A 15,550-nucleotide genomic window follows, 5' to 3' on the forward strand; every position below is an offset into this window, starting at 1 on the left:
TTTTCAAGATCTTGTTTGGATATAAAGTAGAAAATAATTATAAGAGAAAGTAGTTTTCAGAGAGCAACAAATAATTTTTCATACTTGTTAAAAAATTTAGAATTTTACTTTTAAAAATTCATTTTTATATGGATGTTTATACTTATTTTTGAGTGATTTAGATATCCCCTGTGTTTTCAAACTAATGGCGCCTTTACAAAGGTTATGTACGAGAAACTAACATAAACTTACCTAAAAACCCTTCCTTCAACCTTTAGCTAAAACCCCTTGAATTTTCTCCTGTGAAATAGGTCATCTTCAAGGTGGGTAAATAATTTTTAACCTATGATACAATTTTCAATCTATTGTATTCATAGTCTTTTTAAAAAGGCCTATGGTTTTACTACTCAAAACCTTTGATTTTTTTACGCCCTCCTCTGACCTACGTCTCATCACAGAATCGTAGATTATTTGCATTAGGATATGTAGAACCATAAATCTTTTTCTTGTGTATCATGAGGCAAATGACTTATAGCTCTGTGATATCACGGCTCTTCCAAAAATCTTGTCTTTTTCCTGAGATTTAATGTGGAAGAAAATAAAATCTTGAGAGTGAGGATTAGTTCACCCTAAAATCTATCATTGTAAACTACTTTTACATTCAACCTCATATTCAATGTCATGTAGAAAGCCTTGATTTTTCTACCCAAACATATCTTCTACTTCTCCTACGATTATGGCTTGTTCTTGAGATTTGAAGGTAGAAAAAAGATACAACTGTTTGATTGGTGAGAAGGGATACCGGTTTTATGAGAAAATCAATGGATTTTTTCAGATGAAAGTGAGGGTATTTAGGAAATTTGGCTAAGTCTCCATAAGACGACCTAAGTCAAGAGGCAATTTCATCAGTTTTGGAAACACATGGGGATCTCGTTAAATGTGGGAAAAGCCAAAACACCAACAAAAACCCTATTTTTTTTTTTTTTTGGAAGGTAATATGCGATTCAAGTTGAACGTCTGAAACCACTTGCGAATCTCAAATTCCTCCAAATTCGTAAGTTTTATTCAAATTTCGTAGCTTTTTTTTTTTTTTTTTTTAATTATTAATAAAAGAAATGTTACGCATTTTCCACAGAAACCTTCAACACAACATCAGAAGTAGAGAACAAATAACAATACATGTTAATAATGTCTGTGTTGTAGTTCTTCTTCGTTGTCAAAACCCACATCTCAAATCCATCTCAAACATCTCTAAATCCAAAAACCCATCATCAATCACAGTAGATTACCTCATAAACTCATGTGGGTTTCCTCCAAAAACAGCTCTCTCTGCATCCAAGAAGATCCATTTGTCTTCCACAGAGAAAGCGGACTTAGTCCTCACGTTCTTCCAAGATCACGGATTCACCAAAACCCAGATCACACAACTCATTTCCAAGCGCCCATCGTTACTCTTGTTAGATCCCGACAAGAACTATAGACACAAAATCGAATTTTTTTATAATCTAGGCTTTTCAGGCCCAAACCTTGTCAAACTCCTAGATTATGATCCAGCACTCTTAACCAGGAGTTTGCAGAACCAAATAATCCCTACTTTCAATTTCCTTAAGAACCTCATTGGTAGTAATGACAACATTCTTGCCTCCTTCAAGCGAACACTTTGGGGTTTCCACAAATTAGAGGTACTCGCGCCCAATATCTCGATATTGTGAGATCAAGGTGTTTCAGAATGTACAATTTCAAAATTGTTGGTGGCCCAGCCTACGACACTGATGCATAAAACCGATCGGTTTAAAGAAATGGTTGAGGTTGTTAAGAAATTGGGCTTTGATTCGTCAAGTCCAATGTTTGTTCGTGGTCTTCAAGTGCTGATTGGAATGAGTAAATCAAGTTGGGAAGATAAATTTGAGGTATATCGGGGTTTTGGTTTGTCTGAGGATGAGATTCTTTCAGCGTTCAAGAGGCAACCATTGTGCATGATCATATCAAAGGAGAAGATACGCAGAGTGGTTGAATTTTTCATGGAAAAACTGAAATGGAAACCAGTGGATATCTCTTTGCGCCCAAATGTTCTTACACGTAGTTTTGAGAAGAGTATTGTACCGAGGTGTACGGTTTTGGAGATTCTGAATTCAAAGGGAATGATAGAGAGGAAATTGATGGTCACTACGATGTTGAACATCACTGAGAAGGAATTCTTGGATAAATTTGTTATCAAGTACCATGAAACAATTCCTGAAGTGTTGAAAGCATACGAAGGAGAAATTGAATTTATAGCGACTGTAGAGCGAAGATTAGGGTGGGGTTAAGGTGTTCTTAAGAGGTGAAGCGGAAATTTTGATTTTTTTATTATTAATGTATTAGCATGTAACATTTTAAGAGAGAACATCTAGTACTAATCACTTTGTTACGAAAAAAAATTCCTTTTTGCATGATTACAGTCGAACGCAAAACTCAAAAGAGGTTGCACTCATCACTGTTGGTATCCCATTGTAAGATACTAATGCTGGTGAGCTCAATGTTTATTAATGCAATCAAGGTGCTGATCGCGGTGAGTAAATCAAGTTGGGAAAGGAAATCGGCGGTTTGTCGGAGCATTGGTTTGTCTGAGGATGAGATTCTTTCAATTTCAGGTGGCAACCATTGTGCATGATTACATAGAACGATAAGATACAAAAGAGGGATTGAATTTTTCATGGAGAAACTAAATGGAAACCGATGGATATCTCTTTGCATCCAAATGTTCTTCTGTTTAGTTTTGAGAAGAGGATTGTTCCGAGGTGTGCGGTTTTGGAGATTCTAAATTCCATGGGAGTGATAAGAAGGAAGTTGAAGGTGAGTTCATTATTGATCTTGGGAGAGAAGAAATTCTTTAATAAGTTTGTCTGGAAGTACCATGAAACAATCCCTGAAGTGAAATCATACAAAGGTGACGTTGAATTTTCAGGGTTTAGTAAGATGGGTGAGGTTAAACTGCTGTAGAAAGATAAATGGAAATTTTATTTCTTTTTTTTCCTTTCATGTATATGATTATTTGTCATTTTTAGTTCCGACCAAGTAAACTAAATCATTAAGTACCAATTATACTCTCTCACTTAAAAATTATCTTTGCACTCCATTCATATAATTGCACTCATAATTTTCTTCTTTTTCTTGTTCGTCCAAAGCTTAAGGTGGACTGCGATCCCTCATTTTTCTTCATTATCCCCTTAAAAGAAAAAAATTGCACTCCATAATCATCATTTTCTTCTATTAAATGTAGTTCGTATGTATAGAGAGAGATTCTTTCAATTGTTGACATCAAGACGAAGAGAGTAACAAATGATGAAGTGGGTTGATGGACGTCAGAAAGATTTCTCACTCTTGTGAGGTTTAACTAATAAGGTTAAGATAAAGATTTCGAAATTTTAGAAAAAAAATTAGTTGATTACTTTGTTAGGTTGCGTGGAAATACGCAACTTGTGATCTACAAGTAGATCCTCTTCGAGTATCCATCTATAAGAGCAAAAGGGGTTGGGGCTAAGGTGGCATAGAAAGGTGAAATTAATTTTTTTTAATGATCATTTGGAAGCAAATAAAGCTACTTCAAAACCCACATCTCAAATCCATCTCAAACATGTCTGCATCCAAAACCTCACCATCATAGATTACCTCATAAACTCGTGTGGTTAGTGATTATTTAATAGTGCAAGCTTTAATTATAAAAAGAGAATAATGAAAATATTACCTTTTAATATTAAGATAGAATTTTTTTATATTAAAATAAATGTTAATTTGTATTTTTAACATTTTTGTGTACAATACAAGAAGTTAAATTGGATGGAAGTTTTAATCTTTTCTTGTATCATTCAAAAACTTTGGGTATTATTCGCGAATTATATTATGAAAATGGCCCAATTCATTTTGTCTATTTCGCGCAACATGTGTGTTTTAATCTTTAATTAATAGTTTATAAAATTGGGGTGTAATAAGTAATTTAGGGTGCTAATAGCATCTCTCTTACTTTGGAAAATTTTGAACATTTGGGAAAATTTAAAGCTACGGTTTTAGGGTTTGTCGCACAAGCTTGCGAGCGAAAATTTCAATGCCCTTAAGAATCTCAGATTGTGTAAGTTCTATTCCGTTTCGTTAATCTTTTTTGTTTCAATGTTTCGTATTTTTCATAGAAATCTACAACACCACATCAGAATTAGAGAACTAACAACAACACATCATGTTAATAATGTCTGTGGTGGTGTTGTTCTTCATCAATGTCAAAATCCACATCTCAAATCCATCTCAAACATCTCTGAATCCAAAATCCCATCATCAATAACTGTAGATTACCTCATAAACTCATGTGGGTTTCCTCCAGAAAAAGCTCTCTCTGCATCAAAGAAGATCCATTTGTCCTCCACAAAGAAACCAGATTCAGTCCTCAGTTTCTTCCAAAACCATGGACTCAATAAAACCCAGATCACAAAACTCGTCTCCAAAAACCCAAATCTACTCTTAACCGACCCTCACAAATCCTATGAACCCAAAATCAAATTTCTTCATGATTCTTTGGGTATCTTTTCGGGTCCTGATCTCGTCAAACTTCTCACGTCTGATTCATCATTCTTAAGATGTAGCTTGAAAAACCAAATCATCCCTGCTTTCAGTTACCTTAAGAGCATCATTGGTAACAATGCCGACATCCTTACTGCCTTCAAGCGATCTACTTGGATCTTACAATGTAATTTAGAAAAAATATTAGAACCTAATATCATGATCTTGAGACATCATGGTGTGCCTGAATCAAACATTTTGAAATTAGTGATAAACCAGCCTAGGTCACTGCTGCAGAAAACTGACCGTCTTAAAGAAATTGTTGAGGTGATTAAGAAAATGGGGTTCGATTCATCGAGTCTAATGTTTCTCCAAGCAGTTAGGACAATGACTGGGATGAGTAAATTGAGGTGGGAAAGGAAATTTGAAGTTTATCGAAGCTTGGGTTGGTCTGAGGGTGAGATTCTTTTAGCGTTCAAGAGGCAACCATTTTGTATGAGCATATCGGAGGAAAAGATACAGAGGGGGTTTGAATTTTTCATGGAGAAACTGCAATGGAAACCATCAGATATCTCTCTGTACCCAATAGTTCTTATGTTTAGTTTGGAGAAGCGGATTATTCCAAGGTGCTCTGTGTTGGGGATTTTGTATTTGAAGGGGGTAATAAGGAGGAAGTTGAAGGTGGCTTCAATGTTTATGATGACCGAGAAGGAGTTCTTCGAAAAGTTTGTGATAAAGTACCATGAAACGATCCCTGAAGTAGCGAAAGCATACAAAGGTGGGGTTGAATTTGAAGGATTTGGAGAGGTGGGTAGAGTTGTGGAGTATTAGAAAGGTGTGAAGGACATGTTTTTTTTTTATGAACCTTACTCTTAGCTGATCAGTACCAACAGACTCCACAAATCACTATAGTTCATGCAATTCGAGTATTTTTCGGAGCTTGGGTTTCCATGAAGATGAGATTTTTTCAATGTTCAAGAGGCATCCGTTGTGTTTGTTAATGTTGGAGAAGAAGATGAGGAGTGGGGTTGAATTTTTTGTGGAGAAATTGAAATTGAAACCAGCGGATATCTCACCATACCCAGGCCTTCTTGTGGATTGTTCCAAGGTGTTTGGTGTAGGAGATTAATAATTCGAAGGGATTGATAAGGAGAATGTGTAAATTGATTCAGTTTTGAAATTGACTGAGAAGGAATTCTTTGGATAAGGGGGTTGATGGATATCAGAAAGATCTCTCACTCTTGTGAGGTCTAACTTGTAAGGTTAAGATAAGGGATTTCAACATGTTAAAAAAAGGATTACTTGTGATCTACAAGTATCCCCTTCAAGTATCCATCTATAAGAGCAAATTGGGTTGGGGCTATGGTGGCATACAAGGGTGAAGCAATTTTTTTTTAATGATCATTTGGAAGCTCAACTAAAAAGTGCCCTAAAAGAAGATCTCTTCCAACTCTTGCAATTCAGGTAAAAAAAATGCAAATAAAGCTACTTCAATGTATAAGTTGGCACATCGAGCTTCCATTCTTCATTTCTTTCAGTTTTATGCTAATGATGATTGAGAAAGAGTTGATTTCATTAAACAAGGCAGGTTGTAATATAGTTTTTTTGTTATCCTCTCTCTCTCTCTCTCTCTCTCTTTTCTTTTCAAATAAACATGTAGAAATAGCACAAACATGATTTTTGGGTCATTACAAAACCTTTTTATCCTTTTAAAAAATTAACATATTATCTACAAAATTATCTACTTAATTATAATTTGTTCTACTAAGATATAAGTTAATGATTTTTTTTTCTTTCAAAAATTAACATTTATCTTCTTTGCAAGTGATGAATTTTTAGAAGAGTTGACTCATTTTAAGCTCCAATATATAGTTTATTTGGAAAATTGTAAAGTCTTATACTATGTATTCATTCTAAAATGAGAGAAAGCTTTAATTTATTTAGCCAAAAAAAAAAAACACTTTAAATCATTTTAAAATAAGAAATTAAATGATAAAATAAATTGGATTTGGGACCTATGGGTACCCGTCGGATAGAACCTAATGGTTATAGTTCCTATTGGTTCGGTTTTATTTTAGACTTGATTGTAATTGGTTTCAATAAAAAGGGAACCGTAACCAAGGTTTTAGGTTTTGGTTCCATTAAATGGGTAGCCATTGACACCCCTATTTATTTAGTAAGAAAAATTTTCTGATTGCATCACGTTTCAGCACCCAAAAACATGATCCAATGCCAAAGGGTTGTAAAGGATACAATTCTAAGAGTTTTGAAAAAAATAAAAATAAAAGAAATTTATTTTTCATTGTTGTATTGAATTTTAAATTTTGGGAGCCATCCATTTTCAACACCTTGGAAGAAAGCTTGAAAGAATTTTTTTTATTTATTATTATTATTAATATGAGTTTTTCTAAGAAATCAAGAAGGCTGTTTTGTTGGATTACCAATGTGGTAATCCATGTGGGTCTTACAACCCCAAAAAGATTTGAAATCTTTCTAAATTAGTATTGTTAGCCTGACTCTCTTGTTTAGCAATTCTAAATATGATGCAAATTCGATATTGAAAAGTTCAAGTTTTATTTGATATTGATTTGCAAAAATTCCAATAAAAGTTTTGGTCAAACATTCACTAAACAAGAAATATGTGGCATATGCTTTATGCATGTTTTACGTGTCCCGCATAATAAATTCATAATCAAATAGTTTGGTATATGTTTAAAAGGAGACCTATATAATAATATAATTATCATAATCCAATGATTTTCAAGTTATGAAGTTTTGAGGTATGTGAGATATGACTCTAGAATCTAATACATGGCATACATATAATATATTGTAAAATTCAAAAAATAATTAATTCATCTTCTACTTAGACAATTTGGCATACAGATAGGTGAATTTACTATGGGGGCACTTGCCCCCACAAGAATTTTCAAAGTATATGGACCGGTGAGCTATTGTGATAGATTTTAGCGGTTGATAAACAAATTTGCCACTATTGGCCCCAATTTTATTTTTTTTCCACTCTTAACTACTCACATTCCATTTTTTTTTTTTTCACTCTTAATTTCCCCCACACAAAAATTTATACTCTAGGTTTTGCCTCCATATGGGCAAAATGCTAGCTCTGTCCCTACAAACAAATGATTTAATATAAATTTAAAAATTCAATAAAAGATCTACAATATTTAGTAAAATTCTTAATCATATAATTCCTTAAAAAGATTTGAACAATTAGAAAGATTTAAACTTAAATAAAAAAATTACAACTTAGATCTCAACTTAATCATATAATTCCTTGATGAATTCGACCCTTTTGGGAAAATGGATTTGGAGGTTCGGAGTAGTGGCAAATAATTTATAGAGGAAGATTATTACGGCAAAATTTGGGGAAAATGAGTTTGGGTGGGAAAGCAAAATGACAAGTGCACCTCATGGTTGTGGAGTTTGGAAAGGAATTATCAAGGTGTTACTAGAGTTTAAAATGAGAACAAATTTCAAAGTAGGTAAAGGGGATAGAGTAACATTTTGGGAAGACAGTTGGTGAGGTCATGAGCCCCTTATGAAGGGGTTTATGTTGTTTTATTCGATCTCCATGAAATAAGGTTTACCAATTATTACATTCATGCATTTCATAAATGGGTCATGGTCTTGGGACTTTGGATTCTGAAGGTTTTAATGATTATGAAGTAGAAGTGGTTGAAAGATTATTAAGTTGCACTTGCTCACTTCACCTTGAGGTAGAAAAATAAGACGAAAGAATTTGGAAAGAGAGTAAGGATGGTTTATTTTCAGTATGGTTGTTTTGTCGATCTTTGATTGGGATTGATCCCTCCTCATTCTCGAAGGTAGCGGTGTGGGGATCAAAAGTACCTTCTAAGATGGATTACTTTATTTTGACGACAGTGCTGGATATGATCCAAATGCTAGATATCCTGATGAAGAGGGGCTTTTGTACTCTAAATTATTGTGTGTTGTGCTACAAGGATGTGAGTCGGCTAACTATGTCTTAATTCATTGCAAAGTACCTCACAAGGTTTGGTCCCATTTTCTGGGTTTATTTGGGGCTTCAAGTTGCTTACCGACTAATACGCGAGATTTGTTTGCTTCTTGCTTACGTGTTGGATGTTCGTTCGAGGGAGTGAAGATAGTGCTTTGAGTATCACCCTTTTCACCATTTGTTGGTGCTTGTGGGAAGAGTGCAATGGCAAGATCTTGAGCACTCCATATCATATTCTCAATGTACTAGGTTTCATCTTCTCGTGATCAAAATTATATGACGAGTGTTTTTCGAATACTATAATATTCGTAAAAAGAATCATTTTCTCTAAAAATTTGTTTATTCATTTTCTCATTAAAATAAATGAATTGTTTTGAATCATTCAAGTAATTGTAATAATAATATTTTTATTGAAAGAAATTAAAAATTCACCATTTTTTGAGGAATAAAATGGCAGATTGCTAACAAGACCCTTTCATTATTGTACAACTTGTTATAAGTTGAAAAAACAAGGTTTGAGAGGAGTTATTTATATTTGAGGGTTACTATATGAAAATAGTACTTGAATTTGGGATTTGTCCAGTAAAAATACAGATGTTTGTACCTTGCACTTGCAAGCGTAAAATGGCGGAAAAACAAAGAAACGTCATTTAGGGTTTTGTCTTAGAAATCCTAGCACTTACATAGGAGTCTCGAAATCCTCCAAATTCGTTAGTCCAATTCGAATTTTCGTAATTTTTTTTTGTTTCAATGTTTCGTTTTCTTCAAAGAAATCTACAACACCACATCAGAATTAGAGAACAAACAACAATACATGTTAATAATGTCTGTGTTGTTGTTGTTCGTCATCAATGTCAAAACCCACATCTCAAATCCTTCTCAAACATCTCTAAATCCAAAAACCCATCATCAATCACTGTAGATTACCTCATAAACTCATGTGGGTTTCCTCCAGAAACAGCTCTCTCTGCATCCAAGTATATCAATTTGTCATCCACAGAAAAACCAGACTCAGTCCTCACTTTCTTGCAAAACCATGGATTCACCAAAACCCAGATCACACAACTCATCTCCAAGCGCCCAAGGTTACTCTGCTCAGATCCCATCAAGTACTATAAACCCAAAATCGACTTTTTTCATGATTTGGGTGTTTCAGGTCCGAGCCTTGCCAAAGTCCTCGTTCGCGATCCAAAACTCTTAACCAGAAGCATGAAGAACCAAATCATCCCTGCTTTCAATTTCCTTAAGAGCTTCATTGACACCAACAAAAACATCCTCTCTGCCTTCCAACGATCAACTTGGATCTTCCATTGCAATTTAGATAAGATAATGGGAACTAATATCAAGATATTGAAAGATCATGGGGTGCCAGACAGCAACATTTCGAAATTGTTCATATCCCAGCCTAGATCACTGATAAAGAAAATCAATCTGTTTAAGGAAAATGTGGAGATGATTAAGGAAATGGGATTTGATTCGTCGAGCCCAATGTTTGTTCATGCAGTTCGGGTTCTGAACGGGATGAGTAAGTCCAGTTGGGAAGGGAAACTGGCGGTTTTTCAGAGCTTGGGTTTGGCCAAAGGTGAGGTTCTTTTAGTATTCAAGAAGCAACCTTCTTGTTTTTTAGTGTCGGAGAAGAAACTACGTAAAGGGGTTGAATTTTTTGTTGAAAAATTTAAATGGAAACCAGTGGATATCTCAATTTACCCAAGCCTTCTTATGCTTAGTTTAGAGAAGAGGACTATACCAAGGTGTGCGGTTTTGGAGATTTTGAGTTCGAAGGGAGTGATAATGAGGAAATTGAAATTTAGTACGGTTTTGAAAATGGCTAAGAAGGATTTCTTGGATGAGTTTGTCATGAAGTACCATGAAACAATCCCAGAAGTGGTTGAAGCATATGAAGGTAAGATTGAATTTTCAGGGTTTAGAGAGGTGGGTGAGGTTAAGGTGTTGTAGAAAGGTCAAGGAACTATGATTTTCTTCTATGATCATTTGCATGCTCCATTGTCATCTATAGTTTTATGGTCAGGATGATTTTTATTTTTTTTCCAATTTTGCTTCAGTGGGTTGTAATTTTTTCCATTAAAAAGCGAGAGATTATGAAAATATGGAGAAATAATAAAAGAAATTCTTGTTCTTGTGATGTTAGTTTTGAATTCTTATGATAAGTGGATTTTCTCCTTTTTTATAGCCTCAATATCTTGTGTGTTGTATTCTATAACACTTTTAAAGTGAGAAAGGCTTTTATCTGATCGAACACTTGCAAAACTTATGATTAAAGCATATGGTCGTTGTAAAAGTGTTAACGTAAATAAAACCCAAATATCTTTTGAGAGATGTATGTGCATGGTAAATTTGATTTATTAAGTGTAGGCAGATCAAGACAAAGATCACTAAAAACATTCGAAAAGTCTGAATCAGTATATATCATTCATCGAAGTATAAATGCTCCTTGTATACTCCTATTGAAATTTTCTTATATTTAATATTTGGGGATCATCAGGTATTTATGTAAATTAGGTTTAAGATCAATTTTTCCCCCCTTTTGAAGAGATGTTAGGGGTCCTTGTCTGTCTCTTCCCTTAGTTTGTGTCCATTAGCCATTCTACCTTTTCAAAGAGTTTGTATCCATTGTAAGGTTGCATGTCTTCGAAGATACATTGGATCTCTTCAAAGAGGTGTTTTCAACTTCTATAAATAGGAGTTTTCAAAGGTTCTTAAAAAAAGTTATATGGAATTCATCTCTTTCTTTCTTATTACAAATCTTTTCTATTTGAGCTATGTTATTCAGGACGAATCTTCAATTCAACAAATTGAACTCGTAACATCCTTTAGAGTTAAGTTTGTTGTAACCTCATATCTTATTCATTGTGTCTGTTTGTTCATCTTCTTATTTGGACAAATAACGATTTATGACAGTGAGACCACTATTAGCTCTTCACATGAGTTGCAATTAATTTTGGTAGACTTGAAAATGGCAAAGAGGATGGGATGCTCTTGGTAAGTTATTTTAACCTATTCAACCTTGTCGTCAATCCATTATCTTGGACTTCACTTCCAACTATTCATACAACCCTTTTAGAAATTGTTTTTTTTTATTTTTTGTTGACCCTGTACTTCCCACAAATACTATCTTGCCCATGACATTTGAAGGTTAAAGAAGATAGAAAAATCAAGGCACTTCAGTAGAGGTTGAAGACATAGGCATTTAAGTCTTTTTTTTTTTCCGTAATATTCCAGAGTCAAGGGGATGTCATCAGTTTGAAAACTCAGGAGTATCTCAAATAATTACCAAAATGTTGAGACCTATGTCTAAATCAGCCTAAAATAAGATATCCGACGTGCACTGTGTCAAATTGAAATTTTTGCCCGAATATAAATCCTCTTTGTATGTTCAAATTGAAATTGTCTTTGAATACTGGGGTATTGTTTGGTATTTTAAATGTATAAGTTTTATGATTTGTTTAAAGAGATGTTTGTTGCTCTGTGTCTCTTCCCTTGGTTTGTGTCCATCAGGGGATTGTCTCTCAACAGAGGTTTTATAAACTTCTACAGAAAGGAGTTTTTCAATGTTCTTTAAATTTTAGTATCCAATTTCAAACATCACACAAATATATATATATATATCCAACATCAAGTAATCCCCTAAGTGGTGAAGGCATTCAAAGGTGGGATTGAATTTGCTGGGTTTAGAGAGGTGGGTGAGGATAAGCTGTTTCTCAGTCATCTTTAGTTTTGTGGTCAGGATGATTTTTTTTATTAGTGGGTTGTTATTTTTTCCATTAAAGAGAGTATATGAACATGTAAAGAAATAATAAAGAAAGAAATTCTTGTTCTTGTAATTTTAGTTTTGAATTCCCAAGATTTTAAATTCTTATGCTTATGATAAGTGGATTTTCTCCTTGTGTGTGGCCTCAATCTCATGTTGTAATATTCCATAACATTTTTAATAGATCTACTAATATAAGTACGGAAGTTTGGTCGCTTTTAAAGTGAGAAAGGCTTTTATCTCATCAAACACTCACAAAACATAGGATTAAAGCACATGGTCGTAAAAGTGTAACATAAATCAAACCTTTATATCTTTTGAGAGAAGTATGTGCATGGTAAATTTGATTCATAAGTGTAGGCAGATCAAGACAAAGGTCACTAAAAACATTCAAAAACTTTGAATTAGTATATATCATTCATCGAAGTATAAATTCTCCTTGTATTCTCATATTGAAGTTTTCTCATATTTAATCTATTGGGGATCATCACGTATTTGAGTAAATTAGGATTAAGATTAATTTTTTGTTCCTTTTGGTCCTTTGAATTAGTATTTAGCTCAAATACAAACTTTGTGTGCGTGTTTTAGTATATATCATTCATCGAAGTATAAATTCCCTTAGTTTGTATCCATTAGCCACTGTACCTTTTCAAACAGTTTGCATCCATTAAAAGGTTTTCTCTCCGAAGATATGTTGGGTTTCTTCAAAGAGGTGTTTTAAACTTCTTTAAATAGGAGTTTTCAAAAGTTCTTTAAAAAAAAAAAAATTTATATTGAAATCGTCTCCTTTCTTATTACAAATCTTGAGAACTTCTTTCTTATTAAGAATCTTTTCTATTTGAGCTATGTTAGTCGGGACAAGTCTTCAATTCAACAAATTGAACTCGTAAACATCCTTTAGAGTTGATTTAGTTGTAACCTCAAATCTTATTCATTGTGCCTGTTTGCTGACCTTCGTATAGAGACAAATAATGCTTTAAGAAGTGAGATGACTATTAGTTGCACATGAGTTGCAAGTAATTTTGGTAGGCTTAAAAATGGCAAAGAGGATGGGATGCTCTAGGAATCAGGTTTGATGCTGATTCCAAGATGGTTATTAACTTGTATAAATGAAGCCCAAGAGACTCCTTGGCAAGTGAGAAAACCTCATCGAAAGCATTAGAGATGTTGCATCTAATTTTCTGTCAAAGTTTCTTTTGTCCATGTATTTAGAGAAATTAGCAGAGCAACTGATAAGGGAAGTGGAGAGCTTGATGAAAGCTTCCTAGAATCCTCAAGAAATGACTAGACCTATTTTGTGTTTTAGAAGATAACAGCTTGCTTGTTACCTTACCTCACCTCTTTTTTTCAAACGAAGAGGGGATGTTTTGAGCGAAACTGCTTTATTTACGTTGTAATTCTTGTTAAAAGCATAATGGAGTTAAATAAAACTTAGTTGGAAAGTAGAATACAACTTCTGACATTGTTGGACACAAATTAACCATAGAGACGAATAGACGGGATCATTAGTGAAAGGATGACTTCCATCTGAATTTGAAGGATTTATCTTTCGCTGAAACTGGGTATCATAATCTTTTCTTTTTCTTTTCTTTTTTTGACAGGTAAACGGGGGTTAGAAAAGATGACGTGAAAAGATTACAATCTTACATAGGCCCTCCCTTAAGCATCCTCCCTAATAATGATTCCTAACTCGGGGTAATAAAGCTGAGATAAGAAAATCTCATCTGTATTCCTAGTCATGGAAGCCAAAAAATCAACGGCTCTATTACATTCACAAAAAACAAAAACAAACATAATATTTTGAAAAAGGCTACTTGTCCTCCAAATTTGATTTGTAATCAATCAGTTTCTCTGTTAATGATCTTGTCATCTGGAACGACTAAACTTTGGCTAGAGAAGCAATACCTTATATCATCTTCAATTGGTTTAGGATTCCTGAGGCTTGGCTGAATTCATTTCAGAAGATTCGTCTTCATCTCTCAAGCCACGCATAGTATAGGAAGGCACAAAAGCTTGCCTTCTTGATATCAACAACAATGGCTTTCCCTTTGAAGTTGGCACAGCCCATTGGACGTCGGTATCCTAGTCTCGAACACTTCTGTTTATACCAAACTTAACTAAGATTCTCCCCCAAATCTCCTTGGCATAACTGCATCACATGAAAATATGGCTCTCAGTTGCAGGAACATTCCTAGAAAAGTTGCAAATGGAAATGATTTGAAGGCCCCTTAGACCCAATCTGCTATTGGTTTTTAACCTCCATTCATGAGCATCCAATCCAAGCCATTACTTTGTGTCTTTGGCACCCATTTCCGCTCCAGATTGCCTCAACCCAATCCATGGTCTGACCGTTAGAAGTAGGATGCCAAAACATTTTGTCTTCGCACCAAAGCTTGTTTCCACCTCTCCGAGACTCCCCCAACTCTGATCCATGGAACTAGGGGCTGTAGGAGGGGACAACCAGTTCCCTTCTTGGATGATTGCTCCAACTTTAGCTCCCGAATTATACAGCAATTCAGAAGGAAACCTATCATGAAGTATACCTGCAGGGTGCGTAGGATCATGCCAAGATCCGTGGAGTTCCCATCCCCTATTGCCCCTATTGCCCATATAACCATGCTTGAAGCTTCTCCTCTCGTAGTTGAAATTTTTCCCCACTCCCACAAAGAATTTGTAGGAACCTTCACTAAGGAATGGATTGCATTCACTGTTGTGTTGAATTCATTGCCTCGTAAGACGATCTCTTTGGTGCAGTTGGACATCCAGTGCCCAACTTCCAAGATTCAACAATTAGATTGTTATTCCACTAATTATGCATTCAGATTTGACAAGTGTATAGCGAACTCGACCTTAACTTGCCATTTGGTTTTGAATAAAATTGAAAGACAGAAGATTTAAGTTTATTTGTTAGAAGAGAATAGCAAATCTGAAATTCTTTTTGAATGGGTTGTGATATCTATCTATAAAGATAGATAATCATGGACCACTATGAACCAAAGTGTCAGTTGGGCATCAAGCCTAACTATTGATTTCAAATGCTAGCAGTTATACATAATCAAGAGACATGACAATGGTCAATGGCTCTCTTTCTAAACAAAGTGAAATAGAACGTATGGATGAGTATATTGATAGTTCATCTGGACCAAATGTGTGGTCTGAAAAAGTTTATATCCTCCGAGGATATGGGTGTGCACGTCAAGATCAGCATCATGCTTATCCATTGTACTTCATGACATGATTGTAGTTTGGACTTATCTAATTAGGAGAAAAATTCT

At 34.5% G+C, this 15,550-nt stretch overlaps 2 protein-coding genes across 2 annotated transcripts; both read left to right on the top strand.

Annotated features, from left to right (window-relative positions):
- The first annotated feature begins 2,697 nt into the window (after positions 1 to 2,697).
- LOC147402022 (transcription termination factor MTERF8, chloroplastic-like) lies at positions 2,698 to 5,340 on the top strand. The gene is made up of 2 exons (XM_086444473.1): positions 2,698 to 2,941; positions 4,334 to 5,340. The coding sequence occupies exons 1-2, from the start codon at positions 2,698 to 2,700 to the stop codon at positions 5,338 to 5,340; spliced, it is 1,251 nt and encodes a 416-aa protein (XP_086300599.1).
- A 3,690-nt stretch (positions 5,341 to 9,030) lies between these two features.
- LOC147402023 (transcription termination factor MTERF8, chloroplastic-like) lies at positions 9,031 to 10,649 on the top strand. The gene has a single exon (XM_086443527.1). The coding sequence runs from the start codon at positions 9,257 to 9,259 to the stop codon at positions 10,460 to 10,462; it is 1,206 nt and encodes a 401-aa protein (XP_086299653.1). The 5' UTR covers positions 9,031 to 9,256; the 3' UTR covers positions 10,463 to 10,649.
- The last annotated feature ends 4,901 nt before the right edge of the window (positions 10,650 to 15,550 follow it).

This window comes from Akebia trifoliata, chromosome 5 (assembly GCF_017979445.1).
Source record: "Akebia trifoliata isolate Shusen 1 chromosome 5, ASM1797944v1, whole genome shotgun sequence".
In the NCBI taxonomy this organism is placed as follows: Eukaryota; Viridiplantae; Streptophyta; class Magnoliopsida; order Ranunculales; family Lardizabalaceae; genus Akebia; species Akebia trifoliata.

Bases quoted from the DNA above. Each gene is read 5' to 3' on its own strand.
- LOC147402023 (XM_086443527.1), top strand. From the start codon at position 9,257: ATGTTTCGTTTTCTTCAAAGAAATCTACAACACCACATCAGAATTAGA.
- LOC147402022 (XM_086444473.1), top strand. From the start codon at position 2,698: ATGGATATCTCTTTGCATCCAAATGTTCTTCTGTTTAGTTTTGAGAAG. The intron at 2,942-4,333 runs GTGAGGTTAAAC...GGTTTCCTCCAG, and splicing joins TTCAGGGTTTAGTAAGATGG to AAAAAGCTCTCTCTGCATCA.